General features: G+C 34.7%; 1 protein-coding gene across 4 annotated transcripts in view; it reads left to right on the top strand.

Annotated features, from left to right (window-relative positions):
- The window catches only part of ITP (Ion transport peptide), a 59370-nt gene extending 35239 nt beyond the window's left edge, over window positions 1–24131 (top strand). For 3 of the 4 annotated variants that reach the window (XM_053758351.1, XM_053758352.2, XM_053758350.1), the window contains exons 2-4: window positions 20489–20709; window positions 21502–21622; window positions 22723–24131. In XM_053758351.1, coding sequence (XP_053614326.1) covers window positions 20489–20709; window positions 21502–21622 — 342 coding nt within the window. In that variant the 3' untranslated portion in view covers window positions 22723–24131. The remainder of the gene's footprint in view (window positions 1–20488; window positions 20710–21501; window positions 21623–22722) is intronic. The other variant, XM_053758353.1, reaches the window with a different exon arrangement.
- Window positions 24132–24196: the final 65 nt, after the last annotated feature.

Raw genomic sequence — 24196 nt, 5'->3', positions numbered from 1 at the left:
GAATTAATTTATTACTCCTCCTATTGGAGAGTGGAAAATATCATCTAGGAGTTCTATAATTCAATGACGTTTTTGGTTAAAACGCTTCAAGGGTTTTTAAGCATTCCCCTTGCTCCTAACGTGGCAGAGTAGTTTTCATCAATATATTTGCTATCCTTTCCTCACTTTATATGTATTTGCTGCAGTCTTCTCTTTTTTACACGATATAATATTGTAGTTATTGTCATCTAAATGTATACTAATATTACAAAGAGGAAGTATTTGTATATTTGATAATTAACAAAGTAAATAATCTGATCGATTATACTTATTCGTAAGTACAACAAGTCACTAATTGATATCGTTACGTTAACTAAGAGACAAATGTTGGCAGCTAATAAAATAATTCTAGTGATTTAAGAATAAGTGTGGACTCTGCTGACATGCGCAAAGACAGTTGCCAAGGAGTCTACCGCGACTGCACACACTGGAAACTTGATCCACTCACACAGACACGGGGGAAAATCAGCCGACCGATGCTTACAGTACCGCATTAGCAAGTGGCAGAAATGCTAAGGGCCCCACGCTTTGGGGCCCGGTTGTTGACGAATTATTACCATCATCTAACTGAATATCTCCATGTTGGAGCATGCATATTGCTATACTTTCATTTAGTATGCTTATGCCATTTAAAATCTCACTTGAATCTGCGATCCTTTTTGACGTCGAACTTTCTCATTACTTTTCTAAAATTGATGGAAGATTTTAAGAAAAACGATGGAAATTTGTTCGAATAAATCTTGTCCTCCATTTTAATATAGAGGACAGTTATTTTCTTAAATATTACTATCGACCTACGGCCTAGCAAAGTTTGTTTTTTGTTTCGTTGAATCAAGACACAGGTTTACATTTGCTTCAGATCCCTTAGCTTTAGTCCGGCCCTGCGTATAAAACAAGAATACCTTTTATCAACTGCGGCTTCTTTGGGTGGGTATTTGCATTGAAGCTCGGTTCAGCCTGCGGACATAATTTTATAGTCAGTTTAAGTTTCTGAGAGTAGCTTTATGTATTTTTGATAGAACCATGGGCTAACAATAAAAAAATCGATTTATTACATTGATCGCAGTATTTATTACTTTTGCAAACGGAATTTATAGTCGATTAACGATTAACATATAAATATTAACTTCATCGTGTACTAATTTGTAAAAAATGTTGTTATAATCAATTTGAAATTGGTATATTGGTTCAGGATCCTGACCCAGATATATATTTTTTAATTTGTCTCACATATTTGTAATGTTCCTTCATCATGTTTACCTATTCTGCCTCAAATATTCACCTAAGTCATGTCAAGGCATTTATAATATCCATTTGTTTGGTAACATACCGAATGCAATTCTAAAAGTAAAATGAAAATTTTTAAATTTTGAGGTGTGTAATAATTGGATCACCACAAGGGTCTAATCTAGCACCGCCATCAACCATTATTGTCTTGAAACAAAACACTGTCTGTCATAACAATCATCATCTAGATGAGATGATTGTAAGGATCCTACTCGTCGCGTGTCTTCCCATGTGCTCTTGTGAAATATAGTACATACGTTCTAATAGCTACTCAATGGCGATCTATAAATAGAACAGCGGTTTAACGACCCTGGTGACATGAGTTATAATACATAAAGTTACTCATTATTTAAAGAGATTCTAAGCTTTACATATTTGCAATTGGTATAGACTATGAATTATGTAATGATTGGTTTAATTTACATCCAACTCATGTACATGAGTAACCAGTTCTATTTTTGAATAATTTATTTGCATACGTTTTGGACTTGTTACGTTTGGTATTAGTAACAACTTGATGTTAATTTCCGATGAGTAATCGATTCAATTCTTTTTTCAATGTTTATTTTTTGTTTTTTGTTTAGGTTGGACATGATTCTACGCTTACTTCATTAAGATTGAGATCTCTGTCCTAACTAACACCTCTCTACTCTACTGAAATAATTAAATTAAATTTAAATTTAATTAAATTTGTTAATTTCACCAATTTTATGATCTCTCCAAAAAATCACAGAAAAATGAGAGTAAAGATATTGTTCATAAAAATTACTCTTTGATAGAAAGAGTGAAGTGTAAATTTAGATCCGACATCGAAACCAGGTACCCAACACTAGTAAATATCATATAACGATGTGGTAACCCAGATACCCTTAAGAAGTCTCAAGATGAAGCTCAGGTTTGTAAACAGATCTGCTTATACTATGCGTTTCTGAACAGTGCATTGCCTTTGCGTACAATTTTTAATAGTAAACGATTAAAAAGCCCAAGAATTTAATCAGAAATTAGACCTTCACAGACACTTTTTCACGTCAAGTTTTAAATTATATAATATGTATCAAAAAAGGTCACAAATTTCAGAAGCAATACATGGAAAAGGAAGGAGTAAAGTGTGCTGGTCGGACTCGCGACTATGGTTCCATAAAATAAATATTAGTTACAATAGTAACCAAGATATATTTGTCAGCTACATGTTCTACAGCTACAGTTTCTGCCACCAAACAGCAGTGCTTGCATTGTTGACAAAGTGACACAAAGTAGGCAACGCGTGTGTGACACCCCTGGTGTTGTAGACGTTCGGAAGCACTTGCCATTATATAAGCCACACGCCTGTTTGCCTGCCTGATAATAGAAAAAAGGTCTACTTATGTGTCTGTCAAGACTATTTATCACAGAAAAACTCTATTGGAAACAAGTTGAAAATATCAGACAACTGGTTGGATCTACGTTCCTAACAGCTGTGACAAAATAAAACTCGTCTCCGTTGCAACAAGTATTCTTCAGTGTTAAAGACGATGAAACATGGCAGAGTGCCCAGGTGTGTCGTGACACGAGAATACGGCGACGACTTGTCTCGCTGGTAGACACCAATATGGCCGCCTGCCAAAGTATTAAGGACATTCCCTTTTACGCGCTTCTCAGAATTTTACTGTGAGAAAATACGCAGTCGCGCAATTTTGTATCGTTAAGGTAATACGGCATTCTAACCTTAAAATCGCATTGAAATTATGAAACCCCAATTCGTTATTCCAAATGCATATTTGGAAAAATAAATATTTAAAAACTTCTGTTCGGTGACTCTTTCTCTAACACTTCCTAATTTTGTAGTTAACCTATAAGACTAATGTTACTCTAAAAAACATGTTTTCATTTTTTCCTAAATTCATTTTGGTTTAAAAACAAATTCATTGTCGATAGAGAATTTTACATCTCTCTCTCTATTTTCAGCCATCATTTATAGGGTTCTGTACTCGTGGGATACAAAGGAACCCATATAATTATCCCTCTCCCATTTTTTACTCCGTAATCGTCAGAAGTCTCTATTATTGGAATATATTGAAAAATAATAAACGCAGAAATGTTAATTTCTCATAAATTAAAATTATGAATATCTTATATATTTAGGGTAAATATCTGACCCAATGAATGTTTATACGATACGTGTGAACATAACTTAATCTAAGTTAAAATGAAGTTAAGATATCATATGATATCTCTGCCGATAAAATCAATAAGTCTGTAATTCTCCAGGCACTTGTAAATTTCGTTACTTGAGAAGTCTTAAAATAGAGCCTCCACTTTTCATTGGGTTACGAAGAGAAAAATCTATTTTCGGATTATTTCATTTAAAAAATTGCACATACTTAAAATACACCATTTTTTAGGTTAGGATTAATCGAATTAATGAAATGACGAAATTGTCCATTTACTTATCCAATTTACCAGCAATCTCAAATCAAACTAAGATTAATTTGTGAAACTCTTTGAAGCTATCTCTCGAGTAGAGTTTATACTGTGTCAATCAAATAAATTCAAGAAATAATGTACGTACCTACAATCTAAAGTTAGCACAATGTTTTGTCTGTGACATCCGCAACGGTTTTGGCACAACAGGATAGTTTCCTATGCTTCATTCGGTTTAATAATAAAAACATCGGGCGTTCAAATTTTAAAAAGTTTGATTTTTATAAAATTTTCGCGATTGCCATTGATAAAGGCATTGGTTGTAAATATTTGTTGTTACCTTCTCGCTTTATCTGCTCAACCAATCTTATTGAAATTTCTGCAACATAGTTATGAATACAGAGACCATTCAACCCGGAAAAACGTAGGTATTGATGCGGGTGAAACCACGGGAAAACGTTAGTTACTACATACAGCTAAAACTAGTTTGCAACTCTTGGCTTTGTCTACTCTTTAAGGGATAAACACGGGATACTGTATTCCATCATTAGGTAATTAAAAAATTAAGATATTTTTTTGGCTGATTAACGCCAACAAAACTAAATACCTAATAATAATTAAAATATCTCTCCATTCCATTATAGATGTTAGCCATCATAGTGTTGATAGCACGTTTCGATATTTCTGTCGTCAAAATCAGATCGCTAGACTGTAGTCTTAACTTCTGTGGTTATATTATGAAGTTCTTACCTTTGCAGCTTGCGGTTAGATCCACGTAGATATATACTTTGCAGACGTGATTCATGTCCTTGACCATGACCACTGTATCTTATGAAATTATTGCACGTGGGTTAGCACGATTTTAGATTGCTCCGGTGAAGGAAAACATCGCGAGGAAACCTGCACTTAAATTGATGATTTATCAACTAGTGTGGATGGAGAACGCAATGGCAAACCACACTATTGATATTATTCATGAAGTCGTTTTTTGGTACATCCTATACATAATAATGACCACGATCCTCAGCCATGAGGAATACGACTTTATGTAGAAGACTAAGGTTAGGTACACTACATTTTCACACGGCTTTTTTTCCCGTTGAAAACAGATTTTCAGTGTAATTAAAATGTTTTTGCTTATCTTTATATATATTTATTCATATTGCGATTAGTCTCAGTAGTCCCTTTTAACACTGTCCCCTAGACTAAACTCACTTTAAAATCGTACCAGCGTTTAATTGTACCTACCCATATTAATTTCAAACGAATAGTAGTATTAATGATTTTAAATAGCTCTTTCTCCGTACAAACATAAAATGAGTACTAAATTGGTCCTTACAAGATGCATCTTAAAACTATACAGATTTAAAAATAATTATAATTAAATAATAATATTGTTTTTTTTTTTAATTTCAATGAGCACCCCACGTGTAGAGCGCGTGCAACCGCTTGAATGAAGACGTAAAATATTACATCCTTACGATGATAAGACGATCCCATTTGGACCTGCGCCAGTTGCTCTCGAGTTGTGTAAATTCAGGGTTCATTTGACAATAAACAACGTTAATGTAGCTGGCCAGACGTAGTTGACAAGTTTACTTGTCCGCCAGACGGTTTTTAAAAAGAGAAACATGACCGCTGCCGACGCGCAGCGTGCGCCTGATTTGTGTTCGAGTTTTGTTGCTCTCGCGCCTCTTTTGACGCTCATGTTACCAAGTCCCTTTTCATGTTCTTTTTTCGAATTAAGATTAAATCTGTGTTCGCACAAATTCAATAGGAAGTGTGGCTACACAAAAAAATCGCTTAAAATTACGAAGAATAGAACGATTAGGTACAGCGCGTCCGAGGTCTCTTGTAAAAAAAAAATTTTTTTTATTTTATTGAATAATTAAATTAAAAATGAACTGGAATGAGGATCGTGGATCTGAGGATCGTGGAATTTAATATTCGATTATCCTTCTGATCTGAAAGCTCTGCTCTGCCTACTTTTTGAAGAGCTTCGACTTTTTTCTGTGGATCGAATTTTTAATAATTATCCTGTAGAACGCTATTTTCAATAACATAATATTATGTAACGGTAACTAAGTTGCTATTTAGGTACCAAAGTTGACAAGATGATGTCAACAAACATTTAAAATTTGCTTGATTAACAACTCTTAAACACACGGCTGATGACGTCAATGGTATCTAATTTTGCACTAAAAGACAGAAATAAATCATGCAAATTAAGTTTTTACATAAGCAAGTATTCTTAATTATCATATATCTACTAAATATGGAACAAAGAACTAGACAACCGAAAGTGAATATGTAAATTTAAAATATACGAATAAAACATTTTTTGGCAAAGTCTAATCTTGTATCTTAAAGTCATTGGACTTTTAAACCGGTTATTACTATGAATTACGTAACACAACATAAAGAATAATTATGTTCTTTGAATTTGTTTATATATTAATTCATAAAAAACTGGTTTCAGTTTTATTAATAAGCGTTTATATATATTAAAAAATATCAGATAAAATAGGTATCTACCTACTTTACTAAACACTACTACTAATACTATCAATGGATAGTATTTCATATTACTATCATATTATATATCAATGGATAGTATTTCATATATACGCACCCCAACTTGATATTCCTTTAGTAGTTAATGGTAAAGTATTAGAATGGGTACACAGTGCCAAGTTCTTGGGCATTACTGTGGATAGTAAGTTTAAGTGGGATAAACATATTGAAATCACGGCCAAAAAACTTAGTTCGGCAGCTTTTGCAGTGAGAAGGATCAGACAGTGTACAAACATCGAAACAGCTAGGCTCGTGTATTACAGCTACTTTCATAGCATAATGTCCTACGGATTATTGTTATGGGGTAATGCAGCTGACATAGGAAAAATTTTTGTTTTACAGAAACGAGCAATTCGTTTTATTTATGGGCTTAAGCCACGGGATTCCTTGCGAGAATTATTCAAATCGATAAATATTATGACTGTTGCATCTCAGTACATCTTCGACGTACTTATTTTTGTTAAATCTAACTTACACCTGTATAAAACATTGAGCGATGTTAACAGTGTAGTCACTCGTAATAGGCATAAACTTTGTATGAACAGATTCCGACTTAAAAAGGTTAGGCGGTCTTTCGTGGGTCAAAGTGTTAAATTGTTCAATAAACTCCCTGTAGAGGCTATTAACTTGCCAATGCCAAAATTTAAATCATATATTAAAAATGCTTTAATGGCTAATGCTTATTACACGATTAGCGACTATTTAAATGATAAAAAACCTTGGACCCTTCCTAAAACTTCCACCTCTCACACTTGATTTTAATTTTTTTTTATTTTTTATTATTATTTATATATTTTCTTGACATGTTTATTACATATATTTTGACATTTATTGTAAAACATATACGTGATTTGTGATCTCCAAGTGTCTGAAAGTAACATAGGTATCTATTATGTTAGATTATGGAGATCGAATATGTCATGCACATTCAAATGGTCAAACCGGTAGCGGCATCGTGGATCGGGTCGGGAGGTTCCCTCTATTGTGGTTGAGCTTCGCGATGTCACTCTGTCACAATGTCACTCACGCGTCAACTCGTGAACGGGTGCTGCCGGGGGAACTGGTCAGCTCGATCTTTTATTAAAAGTTTTTTTTTGTTTGGTTAATTATACATATATATATAAGTATATATATATTTTCCTTTCATCAGCACTTGATCACAATCATAATATGTTTCAGTATACCTTTTGACCATGTACTTTATTATGTACTTAATGTTATATTACTGATAAAAAATTATAACAAAAAAATTATACATAAATTTATATATAAAAAATGGTAAGCCCTTCTGGCATAATAGGGACCAACACTGTTTGAATGAGTTTCTTTCGGCATTTCTTCTCAGCAGTGGTCGTTCCGAAATGCTAGTAGTTTGTAGCTTAGTATCATTTAATTTAGATTATGACGTGAAAAAGTGCCTGTGAAGGCCTAATTTCTGAATAAATGATTTGATTTTGATTGATTTTGATTTATTCAATAATCATCGGTAATTTTTAAAGTTCCTGGAATAATGACTATTTTTTTCCGTTCGATTAAATACTTATTTATAAAATTATGTTAAGTCATTACATTTCGGTTTTTCACATCGTAAAAATCAAATTACATGCTTAGTTACCATTTGTTATTTTTCTTTATAATTAACATTACTTTAGGAATATTTAAAACACCCCTAGCGCGTTGGTAGCACCCGCGGGAAGAAAATAATGAGATCACCTCTCGCGTGTAATCGGCGCATAGCTGTTACATTCGGTAAAACACGCCACGTGTATTTTTAGCAGGCAAAGTGTTAATAGTATATTAAGGTAATATAATGTTTATAAGCTATATTAGATTGCCCGGAAAGTACTTATACGAATTACGCCATAATATGAAGTGATATACAAATAGTTATCATTCGCGTAAATTGTGATAAAATAAGATAAAATCTTATCTGACTAAATATATAGTATGTTTATATGACGCTTAGGTTGGGTGGGACTCGAGTGTTCTGCTACGATGTGCTAACTGAAGCTAAGTTTCGAACGACAACTAGATTCCGTTTATTTAAAAAAAATACGAAATTCTATTGTTTTAGGTAGCGCAGTGCCCCGCCCAGGTATCAATCAATTAATTAAACAAACGACGACATTCCATTTGTTACTTGAAACTTAACCTCACTTAGCACAGCACAGCACTAGGCGAGTTCTAGCCTATATCTGGATCTAAAGTAACCAACCAGAACTTGCAATACAATTACACATGATTCATTGGTTTAATTTTTAATCATTTGAGTCACAATTAACATCGCACCATTTTATATGCCTCTCGGCCCATTGGCTCAATCGTAATTTAACTTAGTAAGGCTGTTTGTGATTGTGTGAAACACAACATTTGGATTTTTTCATTTTCACAGTTTAGGTAACGTATAAGCGTTAATTTATCGTAACTATTTTTAAGAGTTTTGCGACAAATTACCTATTATACACAGCCAGCCATGTAAAATTTTAATATAAAATCAAAATTCAGTTTTTTCACATTGGATGCAAGTAGGTACCTAACCGCAGCTAAGCCCAGCAATGTTTTCAATTTAATTATAAAACATTTCCAATGGTTTTGCTCCGTTTCGACGTGAAAGGAGGACATATAAATCCATTATTATTGTGATAAAAACTTCGTCGAAGTTGCCGTTTCATAAAAATTGAATATTTTAATATCTACTAGGTTTCTGGGTTTCATTTCTTTTGTAATTTAATTTTTATGATGACACCAAAATTAAATAGATTCGTCATTATTTAATGAGTGAAAAATGTTTCACCCGACGCTCATTTTTTTTTTGTAAAATAACAAACTATTATATAATACTACTTACATTATTGCTATATTATTTAAGCACAACCCTCTCGCTCTCTATCTATCGCACTACGTTTGCCACTAGCGCAGTGGCGATAGCATGTGTTTTTCTTAACACCTATTTCTTATTAACCGAATAGCTAGACTCTAGTCTTAACACTCCACACACGTCACTCACGTAGGCACTAACGCAGTAGGCACTAAGATAGGGACTGAACGTCACGGGTTATTATACATTTAGGGAAATAACTGATTTCCTTATAGGAAGATGCAAAATGCCATGTTGTACGCTTCATAATGAGTAATGCAATTGTTTATTAAAGCTAAACTATGAATGAATGACCAATTTGCGGCCACTGTTTAATTTTAATGTGTATTTCCCGGTAAGTATTGCAATAATATCCTTCTGTCACAGCTAAATAGACTGTCGAATTCGCGCTACGAATATAGCAACGCGGCAATATGCGGAACAGATAACTATCAATCACAGATCAGCCACGTTGTCGTTGTCAGAGACTGAATCGCCGTCTGCTGCACTATTTTTGTGGCGTGTAGGTACTCTACCTAGGTGGCTGGATGTTGAAGAGTGTTTGTTTAGCCATCCATACTAAAATTTAAAATATTTGCATTTTTGTTTGTAACGAATAAACTCAACCTATTGAACATACGAGTAATTTCAACTTGTAGAATAACGAACTTCATGATTTGTCGTTTATTTTTTCATCTCATAAAAACTTATTTTTATCATAAATATAACATACATAAAAACTTAAGCTACATTAGTTTAAGTTTTTATTTATGTTATTTTTTTTATATTGGCATTAAAATTTTAATGGTGGATTTCATTAACTTTTATCACCATTAAGTACGTTTGATGATTATAATTTCATTTTATAATTAATCGCCCAATGTAGCTATACAAGGCATTTGCACTAAATGAGATTGATTTTAATCTATATACAGGCTGACAAAAGTTAGACTCGGTGAGGACAATTAGTGGTAAAAGCAAAAAAAACATCATATTTTTTATAAGTGTATAATCCCTGGCAAAAGACCACCTAGCCGCCCTCGACGAAAGTGGTTTGATGACATAAAGGATTGGATCGGACTTAGATACAACCAACTGAAAATAGCGGCCCAAAGCCGCGAGGGTTTCCGTATGCTGACCTCCAAACTTCAATTCGAAGATGGCGCCCCATGATGATGAGGATAATCGAAAGACAAAACCCCTGATACAAAACCAACTGGCAATAATTTCGGACTCAAAAGTCGATTTCTAGTGGAAAAACTTGGTGAATTTTAAATTGTAAAACGCAATGTATGTAGGTATCACGTAGTATAGTGATACTAATAGTTTATGTAAATACAAAAGCCGCCGCCGGCGCCGGTATTTTACATAGCAATTTATACTATGATATTGAGGAAAATCTGTTAATTATAGTCTGAATCATTTCTATTTGTAATATCGAGCAATATAACCTAGTTATAGGTGTTTCTGTTTTTCTGGAAAAACTGAATTTCAGGATGTTTATAGGTTATGATAATTGCACCAAGATAATTTTAGACATTAGACCGATATATAATTTAATGTAGAGTAATTTTGTCTAATTTATGCGACAAATTTCTTTTTTAAACAGATAATAAGCAAGTACTTAAATGCGTAAGTTCCATAAAGTCAGCGTTAGGTTGATCGTTACCACAAATATGTAACGGAACTATTTAAAGTATTATATAATCTGTGACGGAACATAACTCTTCAATGGATTGTTTAAATACACATTTTTCAAATTCTTTGCAATATCAACAATACAAATATGAGGTGACTGAGACATCTTTGTGGCATTTTATTAGTTTATAGGTACCTAGACGATACACCATGTCGTGAGTTCATTTCAAACTGTTAAAATATTCATCGGGATATCCTGGTGTAGCTGGTGAAAATTACCATATTACTCTATATACATTGTATAGTGATTTTGACCAAGTTAAATACTGAATTTGGTATGTAAATAAATAGATAACATTTACATATTTGTAATTAAGTATTAAAACTACGAAGTTATTCAGATTTTTTAAAACTTCACAGTAGTACACTGATATTTGGTAGAAATGAAATATCAATAAGATATAAATAATTTAATACGTTTGATTGATTTTGGAAAATTTTCGACATGAGTATGTTAGTTCTCAAGTCATTTAACTCAATAGGTAATTGTTTATCTCTCTATAATGTAGAGGTAAAAAAAAATCGAAACATTTCGTACCATCGGAGTAAAATATATTCCTATGAAATTTATTTAAGTTGGTATGTACAGTCTGCCACCTAAGAGATGGTGTTCAAATCGCGAATGGGTCAGATTTATCTGTGGCATACTGGACTCAGGACTTTCAAATTCCTTTAAAACCATCAACAATCGATATTTATATTTAAATAATAAAAAAATATATAAAGTAATATTTTTATTGACAACAAATTTATCAAAGATAAAGGTACTGTCAAAGAAAGTACCTACAAACACGTCGTTTTATGATCACCAAGTGAACACGAAAAGTAACTTTTCCTTTCACGCCACTCCACCCTATTTCCAACGCTTGGCAACTCTCAATTTCATAAGGCACACTATACTTTAAACGTCATTCTTAAGAGTTAGTCTATTATTAATTATGCCGTATTTTATATCTAGTATTCCAAGGCCTAACTGTGGGTTCAACGGCATTAGAACCGGCCAGTTGATCTCGTTAACCGACCAGATTAAATTTACACCTGTCAAAGTTCCCGCCAAACGATTATAACCTCTATTTCTACATCAAACGTTAATGTTGGTAACACCGCCAGCGCAGACTAACTCATTTCATTTATTTATTTTTTATCTGTACCTTGCAAGTCGCGATTTTTTTTATTCAGGGCCTTTTGTATGGAACATACCTAAAGCTAATATTAGAATGGTCGTCGTGTGCTCATAATTTATTGTTAATTAATTACTGACTTTTTCTTCTTTGACGTAATATACGGGTCAGACTATGTTCCTTTAAATGTCAGATCGTCATTAATATAAATTGTAGAAACAAAAAAACTCAGACATAAATAAATCTAGAAAGATTTATTTATGTCTGAGTTTTTTTCTATGATGTAATTTTGCTGTCTATGGCAGTAATTTACATTTTTTATTGTTTTATGATCTGAATATAGTTTAACTAAAAATATGTAAGTAAAACCTATTTTACCTTGTAAGGTACACAAAAAACCGTCAAATCGTAGTTAAAACACAAACAATACGCCATTTAAGTTCAATTACATTATCATACAGCCTTGTAAATAAATTTGCATTGCATAGAAACGCATTCTTTACAAGTTAGTCACATGCCTAAAAATATTAATATTTGTATATAATTTTGATTTCAGTATACTTATATTGCAAGAGAAATCGTTTTTATTATATAAATAATTTAAAAAATTAACCTACATGTGAATTAAAAAAAAGGAAGGAAAAACTTCTTGTAAATGTTACATAGCCTATGTCACTCGGGTGATGTTAGCATAATTCCTCACATATCGTATGATGCAATAAAAATACAAACATTAACCCTATAAAACATAACGCTCCTGTTTTGGGCAGTAGTGTAATAGTAGAAATTAAACTGGAAGTATTATATAATCTGTGGTAGCAATGTGGTAGTAAGGAGGTATCTTAGCTTGTACAGTATTTTCCGATTTTCTCGCACACTGAAAATCATACCTATATATTATTATTTTAATTAAAATAACTGTTTAACAATGGGTAATATTTGAATTTAACAGGATGTAGGTAATATTTAAGCTGCACTATCGCAATAGTTTGTAACTATAATCGTGTACCTACGATGATGAAATATATCAAATTTGGATATGTAAAAATAAAACTAAAGCATCTTATGACCATTTGCACACTGCTCGCGAAAAAGCGCTTTTATCAATGCAGGTCACGAGCGCGAAACAATTTCTATAGTCTATTGCATTCGACATGCATAGCAATCACTTCTATATACTTACACAGATTGTAAATGCGGACATTTTGTGATAATGCGATGTCTGTTAATACCGTTAGGAAATAAAAAATATCACAAGAACAAAAAATACTCGAAATACCTTTTTATTGTTAGCTTATTAGAGACTGCAATATACAATTTAAGTACATATAAATTGCTGATAAGTAGAGTAGTTAAATCTTTCTGTATTCAACTATTTTTAAATCAGAATCATATAAAATAAAAGTGCTATAGCCTACAGCTGCCTAGATCTGGTTTCCAAGTCGGCAATTATAAAAAAAAAAGCCTTGACGAGGAAAATGTTTGCAATCCTAGGTGCGTGTGAAGGGAACGCACTCGATGCGAATGTGTGTAAAACGGAACGCAGTCACGCACACTGACGCATAGTTTACTTATTAGTAGAAGTTGGTGTGTGCGTGTACTGGTAGACTGCGGGGCGCTTGCGTTCTCGCTATTTGAAAGTTTCTGTCTTTAGCTGCCAGTTCTAGCCCTATTCCGAGTTGCTCGAATACTGGCTGGTCATATCATACTGATGTATAAAAACTATTTTAAACAGAGACAATTTCTTTAAAAAAATATTTTATCCTTCATTCGATTATTGAACAACGCAAAACATATTATTCTAAAATAAATTTTAACCGATCGTCATTTTTTTTACAACGAACATTTTATCAAGGGATTACTTAAGCAGGTAATAGGTATATGTTTTTGAATTTTGCAACTTTAAAAAGAAATGACGATGCAATAACAAAAATATTTTGCTTTGCGTATATTACACAATTTTTTCTTTAACTAAGTATAAATTAAACTCAATAAAGTGATCAGTTTCGCTAGGTGACCTAAAAACTAACAGCTCAATTATGCAGCGAACCACATCGGAGACCATAAACCTCGAGCGCTAGTTTATGGTTAGTTTATGGCCGTAACGTCACTCCATTCAAGTTTACTGGCACGTGGGTTCCCAAGAAACATTTGCGACAAACATTCTCCTATGTCTAGCTGTTGTCAACAGAATATCAATCCATATTCACTGCTGTTAGCACCGTATAGAGATCCATGCAGGATCACTTGACATGCTTTGATTGTATATTCACCTACACTTGACGAAATTTGTCCTAATATATTAATTAATATATTTATTTATTTACTTTTATAAATGTCCTTAAGTACTCCTCTACGATAAGACTAACTTATCGAACGATCATGATCAGGACAACGAGAGGACGCAGTGACGTGCTACGTGTGTTAGTTACTGGTATATTCCCTGATGGTTTCCATCCTTATGTGGTCGACATTCACCTCCGACCTCATCATATCCTCTCCTCTTTCAAATTGCATGCGAAAAAACGAAACTTTAAACAAGCAAAGATGAAAGTGAGATCTTGATCCTTGGAACCACAGGTCTTTATCCACATTCACGATTCACAGGGAGATTCTGTTCGATGTAATATAATTCTTGGGTCATCTCCCATGAGGCGTGTGGTCCTGTCCTAGAATGGGGACACAATATCGATAGTTCTCAGAGCGTTTCGACCGCTGCGGCCGCGCTGTCATTACAATCCATCAATTTTCTTTCTGTGCTCTCAGAAACACCCAATATCCTGCCGTGGATGTCGTATTCGAGGCGACTAAGAGACTCATCCTTGACAGCTGCTAGGTGATGATATGAGATGGTCTACTACCTATATCTGACGACACATATAAATGTTTGATTCATAGACAATAATATCATTCCCAATGAAGGGTTGACGTGACGCTGATGACCGGTTGTAATAACTCAGCCGAATCTTTTTGACGCTGACTTCGGTCTTCGCATATTCGGTCTTCGATACACAGCCCCGAATGAAGCCGCGAGGTTGAGACAGGTCATCTCCCGTCCACAATGACGTAGGCGTGACGTCACACTAGCAATTCATTGTTGGCCTACATAGGCACGTGCCTAATTGAGCCTAGTTGTCAGTAGAGTCACGCCATGGGCTGGCTAGCATGCTAATTTGTTAGTGCCCGTTGTCGCTGTCCGTCTTCATCATATACAGATATAATGCTAATTTTTCACAATCAACTATCCAAATAAGTTAGAAATCTTTACTCTTTATTATTTACTAGCTTTTGCACGCGGCTCCATCTCTCTTCGGCTGGGAAATTGACGGTGGCGAATTCCCGGACTGAAAAGTCTATGTCCTAATGAAATTTCTCGTATTAGTTATAGGTACATATGAGCAATTTAAGAAGATTGGTTGATAAAGCTTGAATAGGTAATAAACTTACTTTCGCATTTAGAATAAACTAAGGGCCTGACCCGGCTTCGCTCGGGAAAAAAATAAATGAATTATAACCTAAAACTTTCCTCAGGAATTGCACTATCAGTGAAAACCACATGAAAATCCGTACAGGGGTTCTTAAGTTTATCGCGAACAGACACAGATTTTCCATTGGAAATTCCGTCTGTCTGTCTGTTCGCTATAAACTCTTACTACAAAAGACCCGTTGACATTAAGACCAAGTTAGGAACGCCGACATTTGTACAAGGTACAAATAGATCGTAAATTCTCCTGACACTTCCCAAGTAATTGTTATCGAGTCTTACTCAAAATAGGCACGCTCACGTCTATTAGTCATCATTGACTTGCGTGAGGAGTTCGATGGCGCATCGATAGTGGCAGTTATACCATCCTAGTCAATATTCATTGGATGGGTGACCAGAAATATATTATCTCGACTCCTCTGTGCTTCGGAAGGCACGATAAGCGGTTGATCTATATTGTATTTTGTAGTTGTTAAATCCATTAATCGTGCGTGTGGGCGTGGTGAATGTCGCCCGTACTTCTTATCCATCCATAAGAAAGACCAGCGCCCCGTCAGTGGGGACATTAAAATGCTGATAATGATTGACCCGCAATCGATTTGGCCGGTTTTTTAAAACAATATTTAGTAAATCATGACTCAACGAGAAGAAACGAGCAATTCGTTTTATTTATGGGCTTAAGCCACGGGATTCCTTGCGAGAATTATTCAAATCGATAAATATTATGACTGTTGCATCTCAGTACATCTTCGACGTACTTATTTTTGTTAAATCTAACTTACACCTGTATAAAACATTGAGCGATGTTAACAGTGTAGTCACTCGTAATAGGCATAAACTTTGTATGAACAGATTCCGACTTAAAAAGGTTAGGCGGTCTTTCGTGGGTCAAAGTGTTAAATTGTTCAATAAACTCCCTGTAGAGGCTATTAACTTGCCAATGCCAAAATTTAAATCATATATTAAAAATGCTTTAATGGCTAATGCTTATTACACGATTAGCGACTATTTAAATGATAAAAAACCTTGGACCCTTCCTAAAACTTCCACCTCTCACACTTGATTTTAATTTTTTTTTATTTTTTATTATTATTTATATATTTTCTTGACATGTTTATTACATATATTTTGACATTTATTGTAAAACATATACGTGATTTGTGATCTCCAAGTGTCTGAAAGTAACATAGGTATCTATTATGTTAGATTATGGAGATCGAATATGTCATGCACATTCAAATGGTCAAACCGGTAGCGGCATCGTGGATCGGGTCGGGAGGTTCCCTCTATTGTGGTTGAGCTTCGCGATGTCACTCTGTCACAATGTCACTCACGCGTCAACTCGTGAACGGGTGCTGCCGGGGGAACTGGTCAGCTCGATCTTTTATTAAAAGTTTTTTTTTGTTTGGTTAATTATACATATATATATAAGTATATATATATTTTCCTTTCATCAGCACTTGATCACAATCATAATATGTTTCAGTATACCTTTTGACCATGTACTTTATTATGTACTTAATGTTATATTACTGATAAAAAATTATAACAAAAAAATTATACATAAATTTATATATAAAAAATGGTAAGCCCTTCTGGCATAATAGGGACCAACACTGTTTGAATGAGTTTCTTTCGGCATTTCTTCTCAGCAGTGGTCGTTCCGAAATGCTAGTAGTTTGTAGCTTAGTATCATTTAATTTAGATTATGACGTGAAAAAGTGCCTGTGAAGGCCTAATTTCTGAATAAATGATTTGATTTTGATTTTGATTTTTGATTCAACTGGGAGAAACTAGGAAGTGACAAAATTCGTGTAAGGCCACACGATGTCCCCGGTGAAGGTTGCGCGTGCGCATACATCGGCCACAATGGCTGATCTCACTGATATTCGCATTGTCTCGCGGATTAACAATTTTACTTGCATTGTCTGAATGTTTGTAATTGCCTCATCAACATAAAATACTAGTTGATTAACAATAATTAGGTGTATTTTTATATTGTTTGTTAATTCAATACCTATAGGTACCTACAATACTTAGGTATTTTATCTCCATATCAATACTTATTTTCTAAATATCTTACATGGAGTCTAGAAACTTGTATCAAGTTCTTTATAACTAAACCTTTACAAAACTACATATTGTAACTGTATCAGATCAATCTGATTGAACTCGGTGGCGCAGTGGTAAGGTTCTTGCCACTGAACCGAGAGGTCCCGGGTTCGATCCCCGGTCGGGTCATGATAGAAAATGATCTTTTTATGATTGGCCCGGGTCTTGGATGTTTATCTATATATGTATTTGTTATAAAATATAGTATCGTTGAGTTAGTATCCCATAACACAAGTCTCGAACTTACTTTGGGGCTAGCTCAATCTGTGTGGTTTGTCTTTAAAATGAAATTAATAAATAAATTAAAAATCTATTTTACGTATAGGTAGGTACACATTACACAAGATACCCGGGAGAATTATAACAGTAATTCCCATCTGAGTAATAGCCTTAGAATTACCGTTTACGGTAATTATGACGGTAACTGTAGTTATTTTTTATCAAAACCTACTTGCAATGGGTACTTTAGTGCTCAACCGAAGGGAAAATTTCGACAGCCTCTATATGATCTAAATGATATAATTTTTTCTTGATTCTATATTTTATTCCGATTTCATCTCGTTAATATTCAAACTTCATAGGTAGGAGGTACTAATATTATCTCTATTACATTATTAGGCGCGTTCACTGCTAAGCCGCTGAACTGATTTTGATGAAGTTCAATATGTATATAGTTAAGACCAGAGTTCAATTTGTATAGATAAATTTCGCCGCGGACGAAGCTGCGGACAACAGCTAGTAGTAAGTACATAATATATAAGTAATGCATAATATTGTAAGGAATAGACACGTTCACATAGCTTTACATTTATCTTTAGGACCAACATTGATTCTGTCAGTTCCCAACTTATCTTTCATGTTACAATTTCTTTCTTTTCTATTGTGTTATTGCTGAAAATAGTATTAGATTCTTTAAATAAGTCGCATCTGACATGACCTTTACCTACCGACATCTAGTGGCAAGTAGTCGCATACGCACGTATGTACTTTTCAACTTATTTGACACAAGACACTTTTGCCGCTAACGGAGCCGATGCAACTTAATATTTAAAGGAGTGATAAATGAGGAAACTTGGATTCCTTTCATCCTTTGAATGTGTGCGTTTTACTTGTCCGTGTCGCAAGTTGTTACGCTGCGCCCGCGCTGCCATTTATCACGCGTTTAATATACGCGGCTCGGCCGGATTAAACAGAACCACCCATAAAGTCTAAAGTGAGTGGACGACGATTAACTTAAGTGGACTGCTGTAGTGTAAATATAGTGGGCCAATTATAGCAAGACCACGGCTTTGAGGTTATTGGGCAATTATCGTTAAAATGTAATCTTATTAAAATGATCCGTAAATTAGATTATAGCTCTACTTGAGTTTCCTTGGTGTGAAGCTGTTTTTTTATTCGAAAAGCGGCACGCTTTGCGGCTCGGGCTGCGATAGCGAGACTGGATGTCGGCGCCCCGGGCTTCGTGATTCATCGGCTGAGTAATAAAGTTATTACACGGTCTCGTTTTCGCGTGGGAACGAAGCTTTGCGTTCTGGCAAATATATCAGGCTCAATTCATCAATTATACATAAGATTCCACAGGTTCTAAGTGGTCAAGGAGTGAACGTACGACATCGTTGCACAGTAGCTGTGTTTTTGTGTGCGTATGCGCACGCGCACATGTGCAATTCGCATAGTAATTACTCCGGCGAGCTAGACTGCTCGGCTGCCACCCAGCGCGCTGATAAAGTGCACACAAACTAGAATCCACAACATTTTCAAGATGGGGAATAATTGGTCCTTCGTGCCGGATGTTCCATTACGGAACATGTTCTCAATTTATTCTCACACTGGAATAAAGTCGATCCAATTTATACGGGCCATTTGCAGATACCCGTTTCGCGTCCAATTATGTTAGTTGCGAAGATATTTCAATAGCTACATTATGGTAGCGAGAGACTATAAACATATCGGAATAATTTTGTTTACAAAAACCGTAAGCCTTTATAAGCCGGCGTCCATTTTGGATTGAGCTGCCTTTCTCCTGGTTTATCTTATCTGCGGTACAGCTTGAGAGGCCAGTGACGGTTGGTCGGTGTTACAGACCAAATGGCACCGCTGAATGCGTCGAAATGGCAGGCCTACGTAACGCTGTCGCTAAGTGCACCAGCCACACTGTTAGTTTGAATCGTTATGCGTGTCGCGTACGGAAACTTACAAATGTTAATAACGTATTTTAGAAAGCAAATGGGTTTCGAATGCCCTGAACTGATACTGAGAGTATTTCCTTTATCGGAGATAACGTCCATTAAAAGAGCACTTATGTAAATCTGTTTTAGAGCACTTTATACACTGCGATCTAGAACATTCTAGTCAAACATTTTATTGTCAAAAATTAAAAAGGTTTTATTTAATTTCAAGTTGTATTTTTTACAGTTTTAACTTCATCTCATACTTCAATCAATGGTTTATCGTCTGTCTAATAGTACTTACGCCAACGGAAGTCAATAAAATGGCGATTGCTGACCACGTTAGCGTGTATAAAAATATGAAACTATTTTCTCGCGACATCGCCCAAATGAAAAACGATCTTGATAGGTAGATTACACAAAATCAAAAAGTTGAAACATGCTTGACAGGTATAAACTAATAATAATATATCTAACAAAAAGAGAAAAATATTATTTTCCTGGCGTAATTACCTATGTGCCGAAACACAGGCACACAAATTGACAGAAAGTGAAGACAGCTCAATGAGCAAACATTGAATTTCAGCCATCATCATAAAAGGACACATAGAGCCGCCAATCGTTGAAATCTTTCTTGAAGAAAAAAAAAATACTTTTTTTTTAATATTTGGACGAAACAAACAGAGCTGATCTCGATCGAGGTCCTAACTTATCCAATATTGAATAAACAGTTTAAAAATTGTTCCAGATGCATCTAAGCTCAGTGCAAGTCCTGTGCGCGCTGGTCACGCTGGCGGCGGGCGCGGCGGCAGCGCCCCCGGCCTCCGCCCCCCACCACGTCGCGCGCCGCTCCTTCTTCACCCTCCAGTGCAAAGGAGTCTACGACGCCGCCATCTTCGCGCGCCTCGACAGGATCTGCGACGATTGTTATAATCTCTTCAGGGAGCCTCAGCTGTTCACTTTGTGCAGGTCAGTTTTTTTTTTTTAATTAAGTGTTACGAACTGTAGACGGAGGAAACTATAGACATCGTTGTCTTTCATTTAGTTCATACGGAAAAAGATTATATTAGAAATACATAAGGAGAAACTTGACAGAAATTTAGTACTTATGTGTTGTTCCATCACATCTAGTGCCAGCTTTTAAAAGGGCAGTCTACCTCTGCTGGGCAGGCGTCTATCTCATGTGGCCACGCTAACACCTTGTTTGTAGTTTTCTTTGCATTTGTTACGTGCGTTGCGATGCGTGTAGCTGTACCGCGTGTTCCATATGTCTCAGTCACACATTATTCAAATATTACACTCACGTGCAGAACAGTTGGGAGAGTCCCACATTTCCCAATCTCTTGTAGACATAAGGTGTGAGACTGAGACAGGCATATCTAAGACTATGTGTAACTCAGCAGACACCCTTGTCCCTGTAATGTTGTGTTGTGACGTATTTCAGTATAGGCTTGTGGCTAAAAGTGGAATTAGAAAGTTGTGAATAATTTGTCATTTTTGCCAAAAAAATTCCACTTTGAGCTACTTGTGCCAAAATGCACACATTGAAACAACAAATAAAACGACTGTTACACAACTTTTTCACACAACCATTTTAGAATACTCCCTTTAAAATTTATGTATGTCAGAAAAAAATATGGCAAACATTTTTCATGTTTAAATGGTTAATGTTGGTGGAAATAGTAAGAAATCACCATGGAAAAGTTTTGCCATGTTTTACAAGTATAAACACGTGAAATTCATAATGATTGTCGGGAACAGGGAAGACTGTTTCACGACGGACTACTTCAAAGGTTGCGTCGAGGTGCTGCAAGAGACGGACCAACTAGAGCTCTTCAAAACATATATAAAACAACTACACGGGGCCGACCCAGGGATTTAGGTACCTTATGAGTTTTAATTTCATTTATTTTTTCATACTTCCTTCGCCTGAACTTTAAAAAAAACTTTTTTTTTATATCGTCACGGCACGCTCTCTGGATCTCCTTGGCCTGGACAAAGTTTTTCGTTTTGGGATAACAGCATGTTTTTTGGTCTTCTCAATATTTCCTAAATAATATAACAATTGGTAAATTAGAATGGTAATTAACAGCACGCACTACACCATTCTTATTAACACAGTTTTTTAGCGTATAGAATGATGTTTGTAATTAAATATAATGTCAAAAAATATCTCATGTACCTAAGTATAAAAGATTACCTACTTGTTGATTCCAAGATACTTAAAATAACTGTTTTGAAAGATTTTTCTAAGATTTAATTTATGGACGTAAGGCATAATAATTTTTAGATATTATTTCTGAAGATGGTGGAAACGCAGATACTGCTATCCCACTCTCACAAGTTAATTGTTAGTACGAACAAAATAGAGGACGCAAATCGAACTATAGTCCATTTTTCCGGGTAGCTCCTTACATAAAAATGTATGAACAGAATTACCAAAACCTGTATTAGAAAAAATCTTAATAAATTCAATGTAAGGTAAATCAGGTAAGTAATACTAACAACACAAATACCCTATTCTGCACTACAAAAACAGTTCTTTTCACAAGCATGTCTTCACTTTCAGCACACTTCTCACTGCTTTCTGAACGGTCTATGCATGTTTTGATATACGTTTAGAATTTCTGATTGAATCATTTTATTATAATGGGTATATTTTTTTTTATTCTTGATTTTGATTTAGACTTTGGTACAAATGTTGTTTGCATCGGGTACCTCACTCACATCAATTTCTGTCACCAAACAGCAGAGCCAGTATAATTACAGCGTATTGTGGCAAAATACCTAGGTCACAAATTGGGCAACGCATCGCAGTAGCTCTTATCAAGTCGCTGGTGTCCATTAACTGCGGTGTTTACTTACCATCAATCTCGATTCGACTGTACTATATAAAAAACTATTACCTTTTCTTTCTACTTATGTTCTTAATAGCAGCCTATATCTTAATAATGGTCTATAACATTATATTTCTATTTACAGGGCAAAATGTTTCACCACGCCCTATTTCAAGGGTTGCATGGAGTCTTTGTACCTTTACGACGAGGAGGAACAGATAGATCAGATGATCGACTTCGTGGGGAAACGCTAAAACTCAGCCCAATTCGCGCCAACTCTTGACACGACGCCATCTTGGTATAACCCGCCCGGGTGAAAACGCCACAACAGTAAAGAACAACGTACAACCACAACGGCAATCACAATCGACCGCTTTGCCAAAAAGCATCAAAATGTCAAGTTCCTCCAATTGACGTTTGCTTGCTATCCTCAAAGTATTCTAGTCTTCGATGCAACATAAATTACCTAATTTATGTTTGCTACTAATTGTAATGTAATCGTAATTAATGTATATTAAGGACATTTATAGTGTATTATTAAACGAAATGTACATTTGTGTTATTACGTGTTGTAAGCATAACAGCTATGGATATTAGGGTATATTAGAGATTGTTTAAATAGTTAAACACCTCCTAGGTATTTAATTTATTAACGAGGCAGATCAACCCTTTCGATGCGGGCCATCCCTCTAATTTTGCATTCCAATTACAGTATTTATCAATTACTTACGCTTTTTAATCTAAATTTTGTCTTCTATCGTTTCAATGTTATTGAGTATTTATAATTATAACGAACGCAAGAGTTTTAATTTTGTATTAAATAACTATGTGGCTTCTCTGACGTATTCTACAATTATTTCTTAGTTAAGATTTATTTCATTTTACATTTAAATAACTGAGATTATTGTAAATATGGGCTGATTTCCATTTGAAAGTATTCTTACCATCATAACACCTTTACTATTCAGATGGAAAACTCATCCGCAGCTATAAGATACATACATAGTAAAGTTTAGTATGTCCGTTAGGATAAAAGTATTTGAATTAGTCAATAAGTATTTATAAAGATTTATTTTTATATACTTTCAACCTATTTATTATTTGTTACTTTATTATTTTATTTATTGAGTCGTGTTTCTCATTGCATGAGATTACCAGTGGTGAACATTGTGTTTCTGATTTATGTATAAGTTGCGGTTTTTACTTATAATGTTTGGTAACTCCGCTCACTCTCCTCTGTGTTCGAATCTCACCTTTTTAGTTTTTAGCATTTCTTACATCACAATTTTCAGATACTTTAGCGTATGCAAATCTACCTACATGCCTGTCATTTAACGCGTATTATATAGAAAAAATGGTGCCAATTATGTCCCGAGACACTAGACTAATAAATTAGATTACAAAGAAATGCCTATCAGTTATTAGAACAATGTGAAAATATTGTAAAAAAATGATGTCTAACAATTTAGCCAAGTATATAAGTATTTGTATACATTTTATACAAGACAGCTAAGAAACGCTACGGGTTACACGAAATATATCATTTTAAAAACCCTTACCGTATTTTATTTCCTTCCCATAACATTTTACTCAAAGAAAAAAAAATGTATTTTATAACG

Source organism: Plodia interpunctella, chromosome 18 (assembly GCF_027563975.2).
Source record: "Plodia interpunctella isolate USDA-ARS_2022_Savannah chromosome 18, ilPloInte3.2, whole genome shotgun sequence".
Lineage (NCBI taxonomy): Eukaryota > Metazoa > Arthropoda > Insecta > Lepidoptera > Pyralidae > Plodia > Plodia interpunctella.
Note: the sequence above shows the minus strand (reverse complement) of the source record. Positions and strands in the feature narration are given on the sequence as shown.